Here is a 15,059-nt window from a genome sequence, read left to right as displayed (position 1 = left end):
CAACTTGAGCTTTCCCAACATCTGCAGTGATCACTCCTAGAACTGTGAAGACGACTGCTCCTGGTAGAAGAAAGTAGCGCCTACTCTGAAGTCTATTCCCAAATGTCAGCGTTCACTGGAATTAAATGGATAACTTTGTAGCAAACAGATGAATACACATTGATAGATCAGTGCGATATACACAACGAAAGCCTAAGGCTATGTTCACACAGAGTTTTTTGACGCAGAAACCGCGCCGTAAAACTCGTCAAAAACGGCCCGAAAATGCTTCCCATTGATTTCAATGGGAGGCGGGGGTGGTTTTCTCCCGCCAGCGGTAAAACCGCCTCGCGGGAGAAAGAACATGCCCTATCTTCGGCGTTTACGCCTCTGACTTACCATTGACTTCAATGGGAGGCAGAGAAAGCGTATTTCGCTGCGTTTTATGCCTGCAAAAAACGGTGTGCAGGGAGAGGAAAATCTGCCTCAAACTTCCAAACTGAATTTTGAGGCAGAAATTCCGCCTGCAAAAAAACTCTGTGTGAACATAGCCTTAACAATGCAATACCGGAGCATAAAAACATGCAGCATGCCTGGCTGAAATACCCATGTGCATTCACATGTTTGTAGAATACGTGATGGGGGAGCTTTAAATGGGGTGGTAGTGTGCCGCGTTCAAGAACTGCATGGTAAAACTTATTTTACCGTCATTTTGCATTGTGGTTGTTAGCTGCACAGTTTTTATAGTTGATACATGTTAAAAACGTGTTTCACGTGTAAAAACTGGGCAGCTAATAAATTTATCAATTTGCGGAACCATGGCATTGTTAAAAACGCATGTAGACCATAACTGCGGGAATCCAGCCTTAGTGATTATGTCATTTCTCTCTATGAATTGCTTGCATGATTGAGTACCATGGCTATGTAGATCCCTTGTTGCTTTCATTTGTCTGAATCCATTTCCTGTTTGGATTTCACAGTTTAAATCTACATAAGCAATCGAGTAACTTTGCTTAACTGTTTTTGTACTGATTTTCAGTTATGAAGTTTTCTTCATATAAATGCAAAATTCATCTACAGTAGTTTCGGCGCCACTCAGCTGTCAGACGTGACCCAACAACCACTAATGTTTACACTTCACTTCTTTTCCATCATGTTTCCTTTGCTTTTTGATTCACAGTTCTATCCAGTAAAATACAAATAATAATTTAATGGAGGCCTAACCGAGCCTCTCACAATCTACTGCTCTCTGGTAATAGGAAACCAGCAGGTTTACGAATTTGGTTTCAGACCTAAATGGAGAAGGAACTCCTCAAACTGAAAATGAGTGCAGTATACATAAAGGATTTTCTGACTTTGAGTTCTGTATAGATTTTAAAGGGGTTTTCCAGCCACTAAAATTTGATGGCCTATCCTCCGGATAGGCCATCAATAGCTGATGGGTCGGGGCCCGACTTTTGGGTCCCCCGCTGATCAGCTGTTAAGAAGGGGAAGCAGCACTGGTATGAGCGCTGCTTCCCCTTCATTTCTTCTTGCTCACTGTGAATCGAGGACATGCATGTAGCAGTGCTTCACAGGTTTTGCAGCCTTTTCTCCCATTCACTTCAATGGGAGAAAAGGCTGCAAATACCTGTGAATCGCCGCTAAATTTGTGTTGACGATTCACAATGAGCAAGTAGAAATGAAGGGGAAGCAGAGCACCCCTTTTAGAACAGCTGATCGGCGGGGGTCCCGAAAGTCGTACCCTGGCCCATCAATTTTTAGTGGCTAGAAAACCCCCTTTAACCATGGAGTTCTGTTTATTTATTTTTTATCCACGTGATTGGTGAATATTCACTTTCAGGTAAGTTGTGCAGGGAAACGCCTCTCTTGCCACCTTGCCTTTGCATTCAGGATTGTGGCCAGTACATATGCAAGTTAAAATTGCTCTGAATCCGTGCATCTAGTCTATAGCAATATATCATGGTAACAAAAAAAAATTTTTTTATATAAAGTAACCAGAAATGATTTACAACGTTGCTGTATATTTGTTTGGACACTTGTCAAATGATCTTCCATTGAGTTCACGAGTGCCCATGAATATGAACAGAATACAAGTCATCCCTTTAGACCATTCATTTCAGTTTAATATATTGGCTTACACTGTGTACCAATAACCCTTGCTTCATTCTTCGTCTACATGCACGAGATACAAAATACAATCTAATAACAATTCCTTTTATTCTGGTTGGCACGGGAGGGACATGATGCTGCAGTGCCACAAAGCTGCGTTATTAACTCCGGAGCTGTAAGAAAACAAGCTTTATTTACTTTAATCTTCTAACTGGAACTGCTTCTGCACTTGTCATTGCATGACTTCCATTTCATTGTAAGTGTAGATCATCATTCATCCTATTTTGCCACTCTCACTGTACTGTAGCCACAGAATACATTTTCCTCATTTAAATTTTTTCTTATATTGGATCTTGAAATTAACCCGACGTCTTTCTCAATTGGAACTGCTCCTTCAACACATTCAAAATGAGCTCAAACTATGATGTTCTTCAACTTACTGTGAGAGAGGTTTCAATATGTATATCTTCATTGCTTTACTGTTCAATGCCTGGGGTAATGAAAACCTTCAGCACACTGCAGTCATCTGGCCTTTTACAGCAGTCACACATGACGAAGCTATGCAAAAGCACTAATGCCAATGTAAAACTGTCATGTCTGAGCTCCCCTGTAGTTTGGAGCCTCTTAGGCTGTTATATTAAGAATCTGCTCAACTTCCAATTCCCTAATATAGTTTTATCAGCTTTGTTCCCTGTACAAGCAGGCGAGAGGATATTAATACTTTCCTGGAGTTTCCCTGCAAGTGCCATCAGCAGGATCCAGGTCTTTTTAATGGCAGTCTCCAAAAGGGCTGACAAACCATGCAGGAGCCCTTGTAAGAACTCCATTACTGCAAACGGCTTGAATGTCATCTTTGTAGCCCTGAGGGCTTATTGGCATCAATTGCCGTTGTAAAGGAATTAAGTTATATAATACAGTAATATTGGGGAATAGCTCATACAGCAATCCTCTAATATAATCATTACGTTGGCACTAAACTAAAGCTATACTTTATAGTCATTCACAGTTAGTATTAATGACACAACTTGGCCTAAAAAGTGGTGCACGTATGGGGGCAGATTTATAATTCGTAAGTCTCCCCCATTATGTAGAGCATGAGACACCAACAGTTGTAATGGGGGCATTATGTACAGCGCATTTAGTCTCTCTCCACATTTTGTTTCTTCATAGCCTTGTTCTAAAATGGGCCTCCGTTTTTCCCTATCCATCTACACACAATCCATCATAATGACCGAAATATTACGTTTGCATAAGTATTCAGACCCTCTGGCTTCTGATACACGCAGCGGCTGTGCTGCGGTAGTGTGGCGCTCAGCCAAAAAATGCATTTAAAAACCATGGCCAGCACTGCGTGTACTGGCAACCTTTGGTGGGACACACAAAATTGATCTCAGATGCATTATGTTTCCATTGATCATTTTTGAGAAGTTTCCCCAAGTTGATTGGAGTCCACCTGTCGTAAATACGGTCCATTGGACCTGATGTGGAAAGGCACGCACCTGTCTATATATAAGGTCCCACAGTTGACCGTTCGTCAGAGCAAAGAAAAAGTCATGAAGTGGAAGACCTTGTCTGCGGACCTCCGAGACAAGATTGTGTCAGTGCGTACATTTCTTCAGGATTGATCTGAATTTTTTTATTTATTTTTTTCCCCAATCTTTATTTAAAGAATTTTTGTGTTGAATTTGGAACAGCAGGAAACTTACTGGGGTTAAAATGCCTCTACTCTGTCTGCATCGTTCTTTAATGGAAGAATTTCAGAACCACCAGGGCTGTAACTAGAACTTGCTCCCTTGCCGAACCGAACAATTGGGGAAGAATGGTCTTGGTCAGTGACCCTAAGCACACAGCCAAGACAACAAGACAGGAATAGCTTTGTGACAACCCGAAGATTGTCCCATCTTAGACATCTATGGCATATCCACAGGATATACCAGAAATGTCTGATAGATGCGGTCTCACCTCTGGGATCCCAGCAGGGAATCCGTGCAAAGGTGGCCGGGAATTCCAGAAAAGGCTGAGCTGCTACGCTGTTTCTGTAAGTTGCGATATATCCTGTGGATATGCCATAAATGTCTAAGATGGGAATATCCCTTTTTGTGGCAAAACCAGGCCTCTTGACTTGAACCTGATCAAATATCTCTGGAGAGACCTTCAGTCTATGCATTGATGCTCCCCATCCACCCTGACCGAGATGGAGATTATCTGCAGAGAAGAATGGAAGACTCGCATACCCATCTTCGTACCCAAGAAGACATTGAGGGTATGTTAACACGTACAAAAAGTGGCTGAAAATTACGGAGCTGTTTTCAAGGAAAACGATCCTCTGATTTCAAGGTGTTTTTTTTTAAGCTGAAAATGAAGCTTTTTTTTAGGCGTTTTTCATAGTGTATATGGAAAATCCGCTCAAACGCCTCAAGAAATGACATCCAACTTTTTTACAAGGCGTTTTTTTTAATTCAGCGGCGTAAAAATACACTGTGCTTTTCACATAAGATGTATTTCCCACTGAATGCAATAGGAAGCGGTTTGTAGGCGTTTCATTAGCGTTTTTTCCAGGTGTATTCCAAGGCGTTTACGCTCAGAAATACTCCTGAAAAAGCTACGTGTGAACATACATTAAGGTTGTAACCACTGCATAAAAATTCTCAACACAGTCCTGAGTAAATAGTTTGAATCGTACATAACCTAGTTTGTAAGGCCGAAAAAAAAAAACACAAGTCCCGCAGAATCTCTCGCGATGTTAATCCAGAAGAAAGCAAAAAGGCCAATTTTCCTCATCTCTGGGGAAAAAATTAATTCCCAACTCTAATATGGCAGTCCTAATTAATCCCGGGATCAATGACCCATCTCCAGAAATCTAGTAACCAACTTGCAATATTACGCTCAAAGGCATTCAGGTCCCGTTTGAAGAAGTTTAGAAGTGATATTTCAACTTTCAGGTATTTCAATTATTCATTTTTTAAATACCTTTATGGAGTGTCCAAACCTGATTTTTTCACCTTGTTAATATGTGGTATCATGCGTAGATTGACTGAATATTAACAGTTTTAGACTAAGGCTGTTACATAACAAAATGTGGAGAAAGTGAAGAGGTCGGTGCTGCTCCGTGAACATAATCCAGGAACTTTATTAGAACTTAGGACGGAGTGCATGGGTAAAAATGTTTCTTACCCAGCCAGCACTTAAATCTAATAAAATATCCTTGTACATAGAAGATAAGAAACATTGGCGCTTTGTGTATCAAATTGAGTTACATGTCTAAGCGTCTCCCATCATATAGGCTCCTGCAGAATGGCCCTCATAACCTAATATGAGGGATAGTTTTATTTTACCCGTCGTACAGCCGGCTGGGTGGTTGTTTTTCAATGTCTTTGCCCTCCTTTACAGCGGTTAGACAGGCCGCATACACATACGTGCGTGGTACATTGATTATACATATACATACGTTCTGTAAAGTCAACAAATATTTTTATTATTTTTTGCCTAGAAGGAATCTTTAATTGCATCAAGTTCTGAAGCCGCTTATGTGCCACCCAATCCAATGTATATCATACCAGATAAGAGAATAGTCCTTAGTAACTGGAGTAGAGTCACTACATTACATGTGGGAGGCATCTGCAAGTAAACCTCTCCTCATAACTATGTAGGTCATCTTTTGTTTCCCTTTTCATTATAAATGCCCTTCACATTTTAAGTAGCGAATAGGAACTTGAATGATGCCAATAATTTATCTATTCACAATTTCCCCGTGTGACTCATACACACAACCGCTTAAACCCAGTTGTTCTAACTTGAAATACTAGACTGACACTGTATGAGCGCCTGTATGTGGCTTGTTGACATGTCTACAGTATTTGTATAGTGGGGGTGTAAATACTTTTGAAAGTGCAATTTTGTATGTTCAGTAATTTGCCCACATGCCCTTGCCGCACGTTTTACACTCTTACCATTTCTGCATCCTTTACAGTTGTCTTGTTGGTACTTTTATAAGTGATTGGTTTAAGAACACGTCTTCTGTGTGTTGTATTTCATAACGTGACTAAAAGCTGGAGTTGCCATTACTGGAGTTACATTTTCCTTTTGGTTGCACTCTTTCTTCATTAATCATGCAGCAAAGTGAAATGGTCCTTGTAAACTGAGCCATACTCATACATGTTTCATGTTTTTTATATTTTTTTTTAGGAACCTTACATGGAAGGAGTGAATCCATTCATTAAAAGTAACAAACACCGCATGATTATGTTTTTAGATGAACTTGGGGTGAGTTCCAATTTTTGGTGCAAAGGCAATTAATGTAATGTATCTCCATGTGCTTCCACCTAGAGTATTAGCCGACTTTCATGGCGCAACACAGATATCATGCTGAATTCTGTGATGTCTATAGGTCAGTACTTCCCGTGGGCACAGTACCGCTGGTATCCGTGCCCGTGGTACAGTCTGCTCCCGAAACACTGTAGCAGGTCTGCAGGGAGAGCTCAGCGGACAGGTCAGGTGTGTGCAGAAAGGGAATCTCCATGACACACGGTCTCGAAGCAGCATCCGTTTCCATGCTGTTGCTGTGATTTGTCTCCTCAGTCATCAGTGTCCCCCTTTGTGGAGTCCCCTTCTCTGGGCAACGCGGATTCCAGACTCAAGCTTATTGATGCTGTCCGTCCCCATCATCAACATTGCGTGCTTCATCAAGCCCTACCGGATAGAACATGATATGGACGCCCCTCAGGCAGGCTGTTTTGTACTCTTACACTATTAGCGATAGCAGCTTTCCCAAAGGGCTCACATGTACTGGTAGATTAACAGCCTAAGGGGTGTCCACACCGTAATTCATGGCTGCTTTTTACCTCCGCCCCAATGTCTATGTGGACAGTTACGTTACTGGGGCTACCCCAGGGAAGCAAGAAAGACCTAGCTTTCCGAGGCAGAGGTAAAAAGCAGCAGCCGTCGAGGGTTGTACCGTAGATTTAAGTAATTGTTGATATAGAATACTTTTTAACTTTTTTTTTTTTTTTGTATGGTCTGTCCAGATAGGCCAGTTCCTTCCATCCATTTTTTTTACAGTTCATTGCATACATTGTGGTGTCTTCCTTGTAGGCAGCAGTAGTGTTGTACTGTGTAATCCTACAAATACAATTCTTGTCCCTATGGAAGGCTACTTGAGTAGATTACAGAAGCAAGCTTTTGAGACCGCTTAAATTTCTTTTTTCAGAAATTTGTGTTCACAGACCAGCAAAAAGATGTTAAGATACAGTTTGTGCAAATAGAATAATTACAAAACATGTTTTTGGTGTTGATTGAATTGATGCCTATTTGAACAACTTGAACTACAGGATATCAAATCTGGAACGTTAATGGTTAATACATTTGGACTATTTCAGAACGTTCCTGAGCTACCGGATACTACTGAACACTCGAGGACTGACCTGTCCCGCAATTTGGCAGCTTTACATGAGATGTGTGTGGCACATTCTGATGAACTCCGAACCATTAGTAATGAACGAGGTGCACAGCAGGTAATGTTAAAAACTTGTACAGAATTCAGCTCCTTCAAGTCTGATCAGTCTTAGATCAGTGTTCTGATGTGCATCACTATTGCCTAAAACATTAAGGTCTTGTTCACACAGTGCAGATTTGATGCAGATTTTGATTGTATTTTTTTTTCTGCTAAAACCAGGAACGTAACTTAAACAGAAGAAATATCGAAATAAAGGCCTTAAAGTGTCTCCTCTCGTGGATCCAATTATGGTTTTGGCTTTTTTTTTAAAAAAAAAAAGCAAGCAAAATCTTCACTGTGTAAATAAGATTTAAAGCAGGCCTTGGCAGAGCCACCGACCAAGAAATGGCCAACAAAAATCTGTCTGTGATGTCTGGCAGACAGTCGCCCAAACCCATCAAGGATCCTAAAGCTACCTATGCACTTATAGGGGTTGTCCTGCCAAGTATATTGTCTATACTTAAATCGAGCCTCAAAATATGAAACTTAACTATGAATTATGACAGGCTATTGTGTAGAAACAGCAGGTGGCGCTATACTAACATTCCTAGAATATATGGCGATATAAGCATTTTTTTTAATAACTGTAAATACACAAATTTTCATAATTTAGGGCTTTATTTAACTATAAATAATAATCTTCATGAGACAACCCCTTTTGGGATAGCGGTCTCCCAAACACTCACTATTCTTACAGGTTTCCGCATACACGCGCATATGCATTCAGTGGGGGAGAGAAACAAGCTGAAAATTGGCGAGTTCAGCTGACACTCATCTGATGTGTATGGGCAACTCTTTAGGTTGGATTCCCCCCCCCTCATAGAAATCAGTGTTCCCCAGTATTAGGTAACATGCACATTCAGGAATGCTGAGTGCATTTTAATGGTGAGGTCCTAGACTTCAGATGAGATTTAGAGTGCCTGAAAGGCTGGTTTTCCAACTGTACATTTTGCTGATGCCACCATAAACATAAAGCAGGAAAAATGCATGTAATTGACATTTTATTCGAAAAGATCGAACACTATAGATCAAAATAGGCAGGTTATGTGTTATTGACCAATAAATGTGAGAAATAGTTGCAGGGTTTTAGTCAATATCTCTATAAAGTCTTTAGCCTGCTTAAGGCTGGGTTCACACTGAGTTGTTTGCAGGGGGGAAATCTGCCTCAAAATTCCGTTTGGCATTTTGAGGCAGATTTTGCTCTGCCTGCACGCCAATTTTCGTGGCGTTTTTCGCCCGCGGCCATTGAGCACCACGGGCAAAAAAACTTTGCGAAATACGCTTTCTCTGCCTCCCATTGATGTCAATGGGAGGTCAGAGGCGTAAACGCCCGAAGATAGGGCATGTCTCTTCTTTTTCCCGCAAGACGGTTTTTCTGCTCGCGGGAAAAAACGCCTCCGCCTCCCATTGAAATCAGTGGGAGGCATTTTTGGCCGTTTTCGTGTAACAAAACTCGTAAAAAAAAAACGTGTATACTCCCCCCTAACATTCGAGAAATTTGACATATGCACAGGATATGTCCTAAATGTCAGATATATGCGGGTCCCACTCTGATGGGAAAACCCCTTCCCGCTTTGGCCAATTTTGACCTTCCTGACAGAGCCTCATTTTTCAAATCTGACATGTTTCACTTTGTGGTAATCACTATGGAATGCTTTCACCTATCCAAGCGATTCTGAGATTTTCTGGTGACACATTGGACTTTGTTACTGGCAAAATTTGCTCGATACGTTTAGTGTAAAAAACACCAAAATTTTATGAAAAATTGCAAAAATTTGCATTTTTCAAAGTTTAAATGTATCTGCTTGTAAGACAGGCAGTTATACCACACAAAATTGTTGCTAATTAACATTCCCCATATGTCTACTTTAGATTGACAGTTTTTTGAACATCCTTTTATTTTTCTAGGACGTTACGAGGCTTAGAACTTTAGCAGCAATTTCTCACATTTTTCAGAAAATTTCAAAAGGCTATTTTTTTTACAGGGGCCAGTTCAGTTGTGAAGTGGTTTTGAGGGCCTTATATATTAGAAACCCCCAATAAGTCATCCCATTTTAAAAACTTCACCCCGCATTTAGAAACTTTCTTAACCCTTTAGACATTTCGCAGGAATTAAAGCAAAGTAGAGGTGAAGTTTACAAATTAAATAATTTTTTTTGCAGAAATTCATTTTTAAACCAGTTTTTTTGGTAACACAAAGTCTTACCAGAGAAATGCAACTCAATATTTTTTGCCCAGATTCTGCAGTTTTAGGAAATATCCCACATGTGGCCCTAGTGTGGTAATGTACTGAAGCACCGGCCTCAGAAGCAAAGGAGCACCTAGTGGATTTTGGGGCCTTCTTTCTATTAGAAAATATTTTAGGCACCATGTCGGGTTTGAAGGGCTCTTGTGGTGCCAAAACAGTGGAAATCCCCCAAATGTGTCCCCATTTGGGAAACTACACCCCTCAAGGAAATTATCTAGGGGTATAGTGCGCATTTTGACCGCACAGGTTTATTGCAGAAATTATTATTGGAAGTAGGCCGTGAAAATTAAAATCTACATTTAGGTTTAGCTAATTTTTTCTTATTTCCCCAAGGACTAAAGGAGAAAAAGCATCACAACATTTGTAAAGCAATTTTTTATGATTAAAACAATACCCCACATGTGGTAATAAACGGCTGTTTGGACACACGGCAGGGCTTAGACGGGAAAGAGCGCCTTTTGGAGCTCAAATTTAGCAGGAATGGTTTGCGGAGGCCATTTCTCATTTGTAAAGCCCCTTAAGGACCAAAACAGAGAAAACGGCCAGAAAGTGACTCCATTTAGGAAACTATAACCCTTGAGGAATTCATATACAAGTGTAGTGAGCATTTTGACCCCACAGATGTTTCATATATTTTATTAGGATTGGGCAGTGAAAAGAAAAAAAAATCCTTTTTCTTCAATAAGATGTAGCTTTAGCACAACACTTTTCATTTTCTCAACAAATAAAGGAAAAAAAGAACCACAAAGTTTGTAAAACAATTTCTCCTGAGTACGGCAATACCTCATATGTGGTCATAAACTGCTGTTTGGGCACACGGTAATGCTCAGAAGGGAAGAAGCGCCATTTGGCTTCTGGAGTACAGATTTTGCTGGATTGGTTTCTGGGCGCTATATCGCATTTGCAAAGCCCCTGTGGGACCAAAACAGTGGAAACCCCCCCCCCATAAGTGACCCCATTTTGGAAACTACACACCTCAAGGTATTCACCTAGGGGTGTAACGAGTATGTTGGCCCCGCAGGTGTTTTACAGAAATTAGTGTGCACTCGATGTTGCAGAGTGAAAATGTTTTTGTTTTTTTCCATAGATATGCCAATATGTGGTACCCAGCTTAACAAGACAGCACTCTAATTATTATGCTGTGTTTACTGGTTTTAGAAACACCCTACATGTGGCCTTAATCTTTTGCCTGGACATTTGACCGGGCTCAGGAGTGAAAGCGTACCATTCGATGTTGAGGCCAAATTTGGCAACTTATACAGTATTCATTAACAATTGCTGAGGCTCTGATGCGAAATAATAAAAGAAGCCCCTGAGAAGTGACCCCATTTTGGAAACTACACCCCTCAAGGCATTTATTAAGGGGTGTAAGTGAGCATTTTCACCTCACAGGTCTTTTCCATAAATGATTGCGCTGCGGATGGTGCAAAGTAAAAATTTTAATTTTTCCCTAGATGTGACATTTCAGTGGGAAATATGTCTTGGCCAGCTTGTGCCACTGGAGAGACACACCCCAAATATTGTTAAAAGGGTTCCCCTGGGTATGGCGATGCCATATATGTGGAAGTAAACAGCAGTTTGGTCACACTGTAGGGTTCAGAAGGGAGGGAGCAACATTTGGCTTTTGTAGTGTGGATTTTGCTTGGTAGTAGTTTTGTTTGGAGTTTTACTGGTATTTAATTTGGGGGCATATGTGAGCTGGGCAGAGTACATCTGGGGAATAGTCTGGTGGTATAAAATGGGGTAAGCCATAAAATAATCCATAAATATTTGTTCCGCTGTGAAGCAATCCTTTCTGCACAGGCCAGTGTCGCACTGATAAATGTCCTTTCTTATGCCCCTTTTGGTCCACACTCCGCACTTTTGCAGTTTGGGGAATTTTGCTAGGAAGTGTTGTCCTGGTATAATACGGGCACCCTCGCTTCTAGCAGATATGTTTGGGCCCTCCCCTTCTTGGTTCCCTAATTTTAGGGTCTTGATAAATCGCCTCTTGAAACAGAAGAAATGTTCCCCTCGGTCCTGCACAACTGCATATTTTTTATTTCCTGACTTATGGAAGCCTTAACTAATTTTATTTTTTGATAGACGTAGTGGCATGAGGGCTGTTTTTTTGTGGGACGAGCTGTAGTTATTATTGGTACCATTTTGGGGTACATGCGACTTTTTGATCACTATCCTTTATTTTTGGGAGGCAAGGTGATCAAAAAACAGCTATTCTGATATAGTTTTTTTATATAGCGTTCACTACGTGTCATAAATTACGTAACCTTTATTCTGCAGGTCAGTACGATTCCGGCGATACCTAATTTATTTATTTAAATTTTTTATGTTTTACAACTTTTTGCACAATAAAATTACTTTTGTAAAAATTTGTTTTTTCTGTCGCCATGTTGTAAGAGCCATAACTTTTTTAATTTTTTGTCGACGGAGCTGTATGCGGGCTTGTTTTTTGCTAGACGAGCTATAGTTTTTTAAAGGTACCATTTTTGGATACATGCGACTTTTTGATCACTTTTTATTAAAACATTTTGACGACAAAGGGACCAAAAAAACAGCAATTCTGGCAGTACTTTTTAGGTTTTTTACAGCGTTCACTGCGCGCAACAAATAACATAATATTTTTATAGTTCAGGTTGTTACTGACGTGGCGATACCAAATGTGTATGGTTTCATTATTTTTTTTCATTAATAAATGACTTGATAAGGGGAAAAGGTGTGATAGTGTTTTATTTTATTACTTGAAACTATTATTTTTTTACATTTTGTTTTTTAGTCCCACTAGAGGACTTGAAGGTCCAATTGTTTGATTGATGTTCTAATACATTGCACTACCTATGTTGTCCACTGACCGCAAGCCGATCAGGCTCCGGTTGGAGCCCAATCTGCTTCCGTAATGGCAGACAGGAGGCCATTGTTAGGCCTCCTGTTACCATAGTAGCAGTCAGCATACTTGCCACCGCATGACAGGCTGCCGATTTGCTACAAACCACTAAGATGCAGCAATCGCCTTGTATCACTGCTTCTAAGGGGATAATGGCAGGAATTGGAGCAAGCTCAGGTTAAAGCGGGGTGTCCGCTGTAACATACAGCGGGCACCCACTGCTGATGACGCCGGCTCAGCTTCTGAGCCTGCGCCATCTTGCCGATGGTACCGAAGCGGTTAAGATACCTTTCAGGTGAAGTACGGTTAGCCAGCAGTTATCATAATTAACAGGCATATCTGGCCCCCCCCGAAAGTGCTTGTCATGAGAATAGGCGAGCAGTTTTTATCTAGGGAGAACAAGGGGGGAGTGGCCAGTAGAATATTCATCAGTTTAAGTAACCTTTATGATGGGCTTGTTCTGTCATTTTGATATTTACTGAATAACTTTTTTTTTTTTATTTCTCTTTCACCAGCATGTCCTCAAAAAGCTTCTGGCAATCACAGAACTACTTCAACAGAAACAAAATCAGTATTCGGTAACTAACAACTCCAGGTAGCACCAACTTCTGCAGCCTACGCCGCATGCCAACCTGGAAATAATTTCACAATATCACTTCCTTTTTGCTTTTTCCCAAAAAAAATAGCACATAATAGCCACATGTGATGTGGGACTATGCAGCAAAAAAAATAAATATGTAAGGTTTTATGCTGACAGACCTGTGCCAGCAGCATTAGGGGTTCTATCCCGGTAAACCTGGTGCAGAGGAATTGCACGTTTCACACTTTGAACTGACTATTACAAACCTGAGCCTTTGCCTACTGAACTCAAAAACATCCCAGTTCACTGCATTATGCCAAAGTCTACAATCCAAAAACCCGGTGGCTGACAGTAGACGTGTTCTGCTTCCCGACCGTCATTTATAACTGGATTACAAGCTATTTTTATACTGGTATTTTTAACTGGTTTCTGTTATTGCTCACGACTGTTAAACCACCCCGATAATCTATGTAGTTTTGACTTCAAAAACTGACAAAGAAACAAGTGCTATTATTTTTATTTGTGTCCTGTCTTTCTGGGATTGTTTTTGAAAATTGTTTTATCGGTCACTGATTTATGGTAGATGTTTTCCATCAAAACCATGTGTAATGAAAAGCTTTTGTAAAATGTTTACACCAGTAAATAATTGATTTCATTAAATTTATTGATTGTTGTATCTGATGTGCATGCATTAAACAATTTTGTAAAGTATTTTCTGATTAACTTATTTTTATTCATTTCTACAGGAACCTTTACCTCATTTTGAAGAGCATTGAAAGGGTTATTGCCGTCTTAGAAATGTATGGCTTTTCCAAGGTATATGCCATAAATGTCTCATAGATGCAGTTCCCACCGCTGACTCGAACCTTTCCTTTGATTTAGTCCCACCTGCTGAGGAGGCCAGTGGATCCAGATGGAAAATCTGTGAATTTGACTGGGAATTGCAGAAATAGCTGTGCTCACTGTTTTCGTAACTCCCATAGAAGTGAATTGGAGTTACGGAAACGGCAGAGTGCGGCAGTTTTGGTAAATCCCAGCCACCTCTCCATTGATTTTATGCCTGGATGTGACGGGCAGTGGCCACTTCACCAGGCGGGCCGGAAGACCCCGTTTTGGAGATATTGGTACAGGTCCCAGAGGTGGGACCCACATCTAAGTAATTTATGGCATACCCTGGGGATGTCTAGGATGGAAATACCTCTTTAATCCCTTGGTGACATCCGCCCAGACTCGTGACACCATGGTCGAACGATCAGGAATGGAGATTACACTGATTCCAACTGTTTAACCACTTCGATGCCACGGTCGCTATTGAGTTGCAGTATTTTAAGTTGTTAGACAAAGGGGGGGGTCCTATGTCACCCCCTTTGGCCCCACGAGTGAAGGCACCCCACGTCTGCCATTATCGCCCTCCTAATAAGCCCTGACAGAGGCAGGGCTTAACCCCTTCACTGCCCGGATAAAATGTGATTTATTCAGTCAACATAAGGCTGTGCGACATTTCAATCCCGCATTGGGACGTTTTTCAAGCATAGTGATACAAAGCGGTTTACAGTACCAGCATATTTCTATTGTTCCCCATTATTGCCCATTTTTTTTATCACTATAGGGGTTATTACCCGCTTTTGTTCCCTAATTGGAGAGTCCAAGATGTTACAGGACATATGGATTGAGTGTATGGCTGAGCAAACTAGTTTAAAAGTCCCATGTTGCCTGTTTAGAACATTGCTTAGAGCTCCGGCCGCTAGGCTATACTGGACGCTATTTG

At 40.8% G+C, this 15,059-nt stretch overlaps 1 protein-coding gene across 2 annotated transcripts in view; it reads left to right on the top strand.

Annotated features, from left to right (window-relative positions):
* Positions 1-13,972, top strand: part of RASA1 (RAS p21 protein activator 1) — a 92,509-nt gene extending 78,537 nt beyond the window's left edge. Inside the window, exons 23-26 of one of the 2 annotated variants that reach the window (XM_075837550.1) lie at positions 2,219-2,266; positions 6,277-6,354; positions 7,467-7,601; positions 13,227-13,972. In XM_075837550.1, coding sequence (XP_075693665.1) covers positions 2,219-2,266; positions 6,277-6,354; positions 7,467-7,601; positions 13,227-13,310 — 345 coding nt within the window. In that variant the 3' untranslated portion in view covers positions 13,311-13,972. The remainder of the gene's footprint in view (positions 1-2,218; positions 2,267-6,276; positions 6,355-7,466; positions 7,602-13,226) is intronic. The other variant, XM_075837559.1, reaches the window with a different exon arrangement.
* Positions 13,973-15,059: the final 1,087 nt, after the last annotated feature.

The sequence above is a fragment of the Rhinoderma darwinii genome, chromosome 1, assembly GCF_050947455.1.
Source record: "Rhinoderma darwinii isolate aRhiDar2 chromosome 1, aRhiDar2.hap1, whole genome shotgun sequence".
Taxonomy (NCBI): domain Eukaryota; kingdom Metazoa; phylum Chordata; class Amphibia; order Anura; family Rhinodermatidae; genus Rhinoderma; species Rhinoderma darwinii.
The sequence above is the reverse complement of the archived record's forward strand: the minus strand, read 5'-3'. Positions and strand labels throughout refer to the sequence as shown.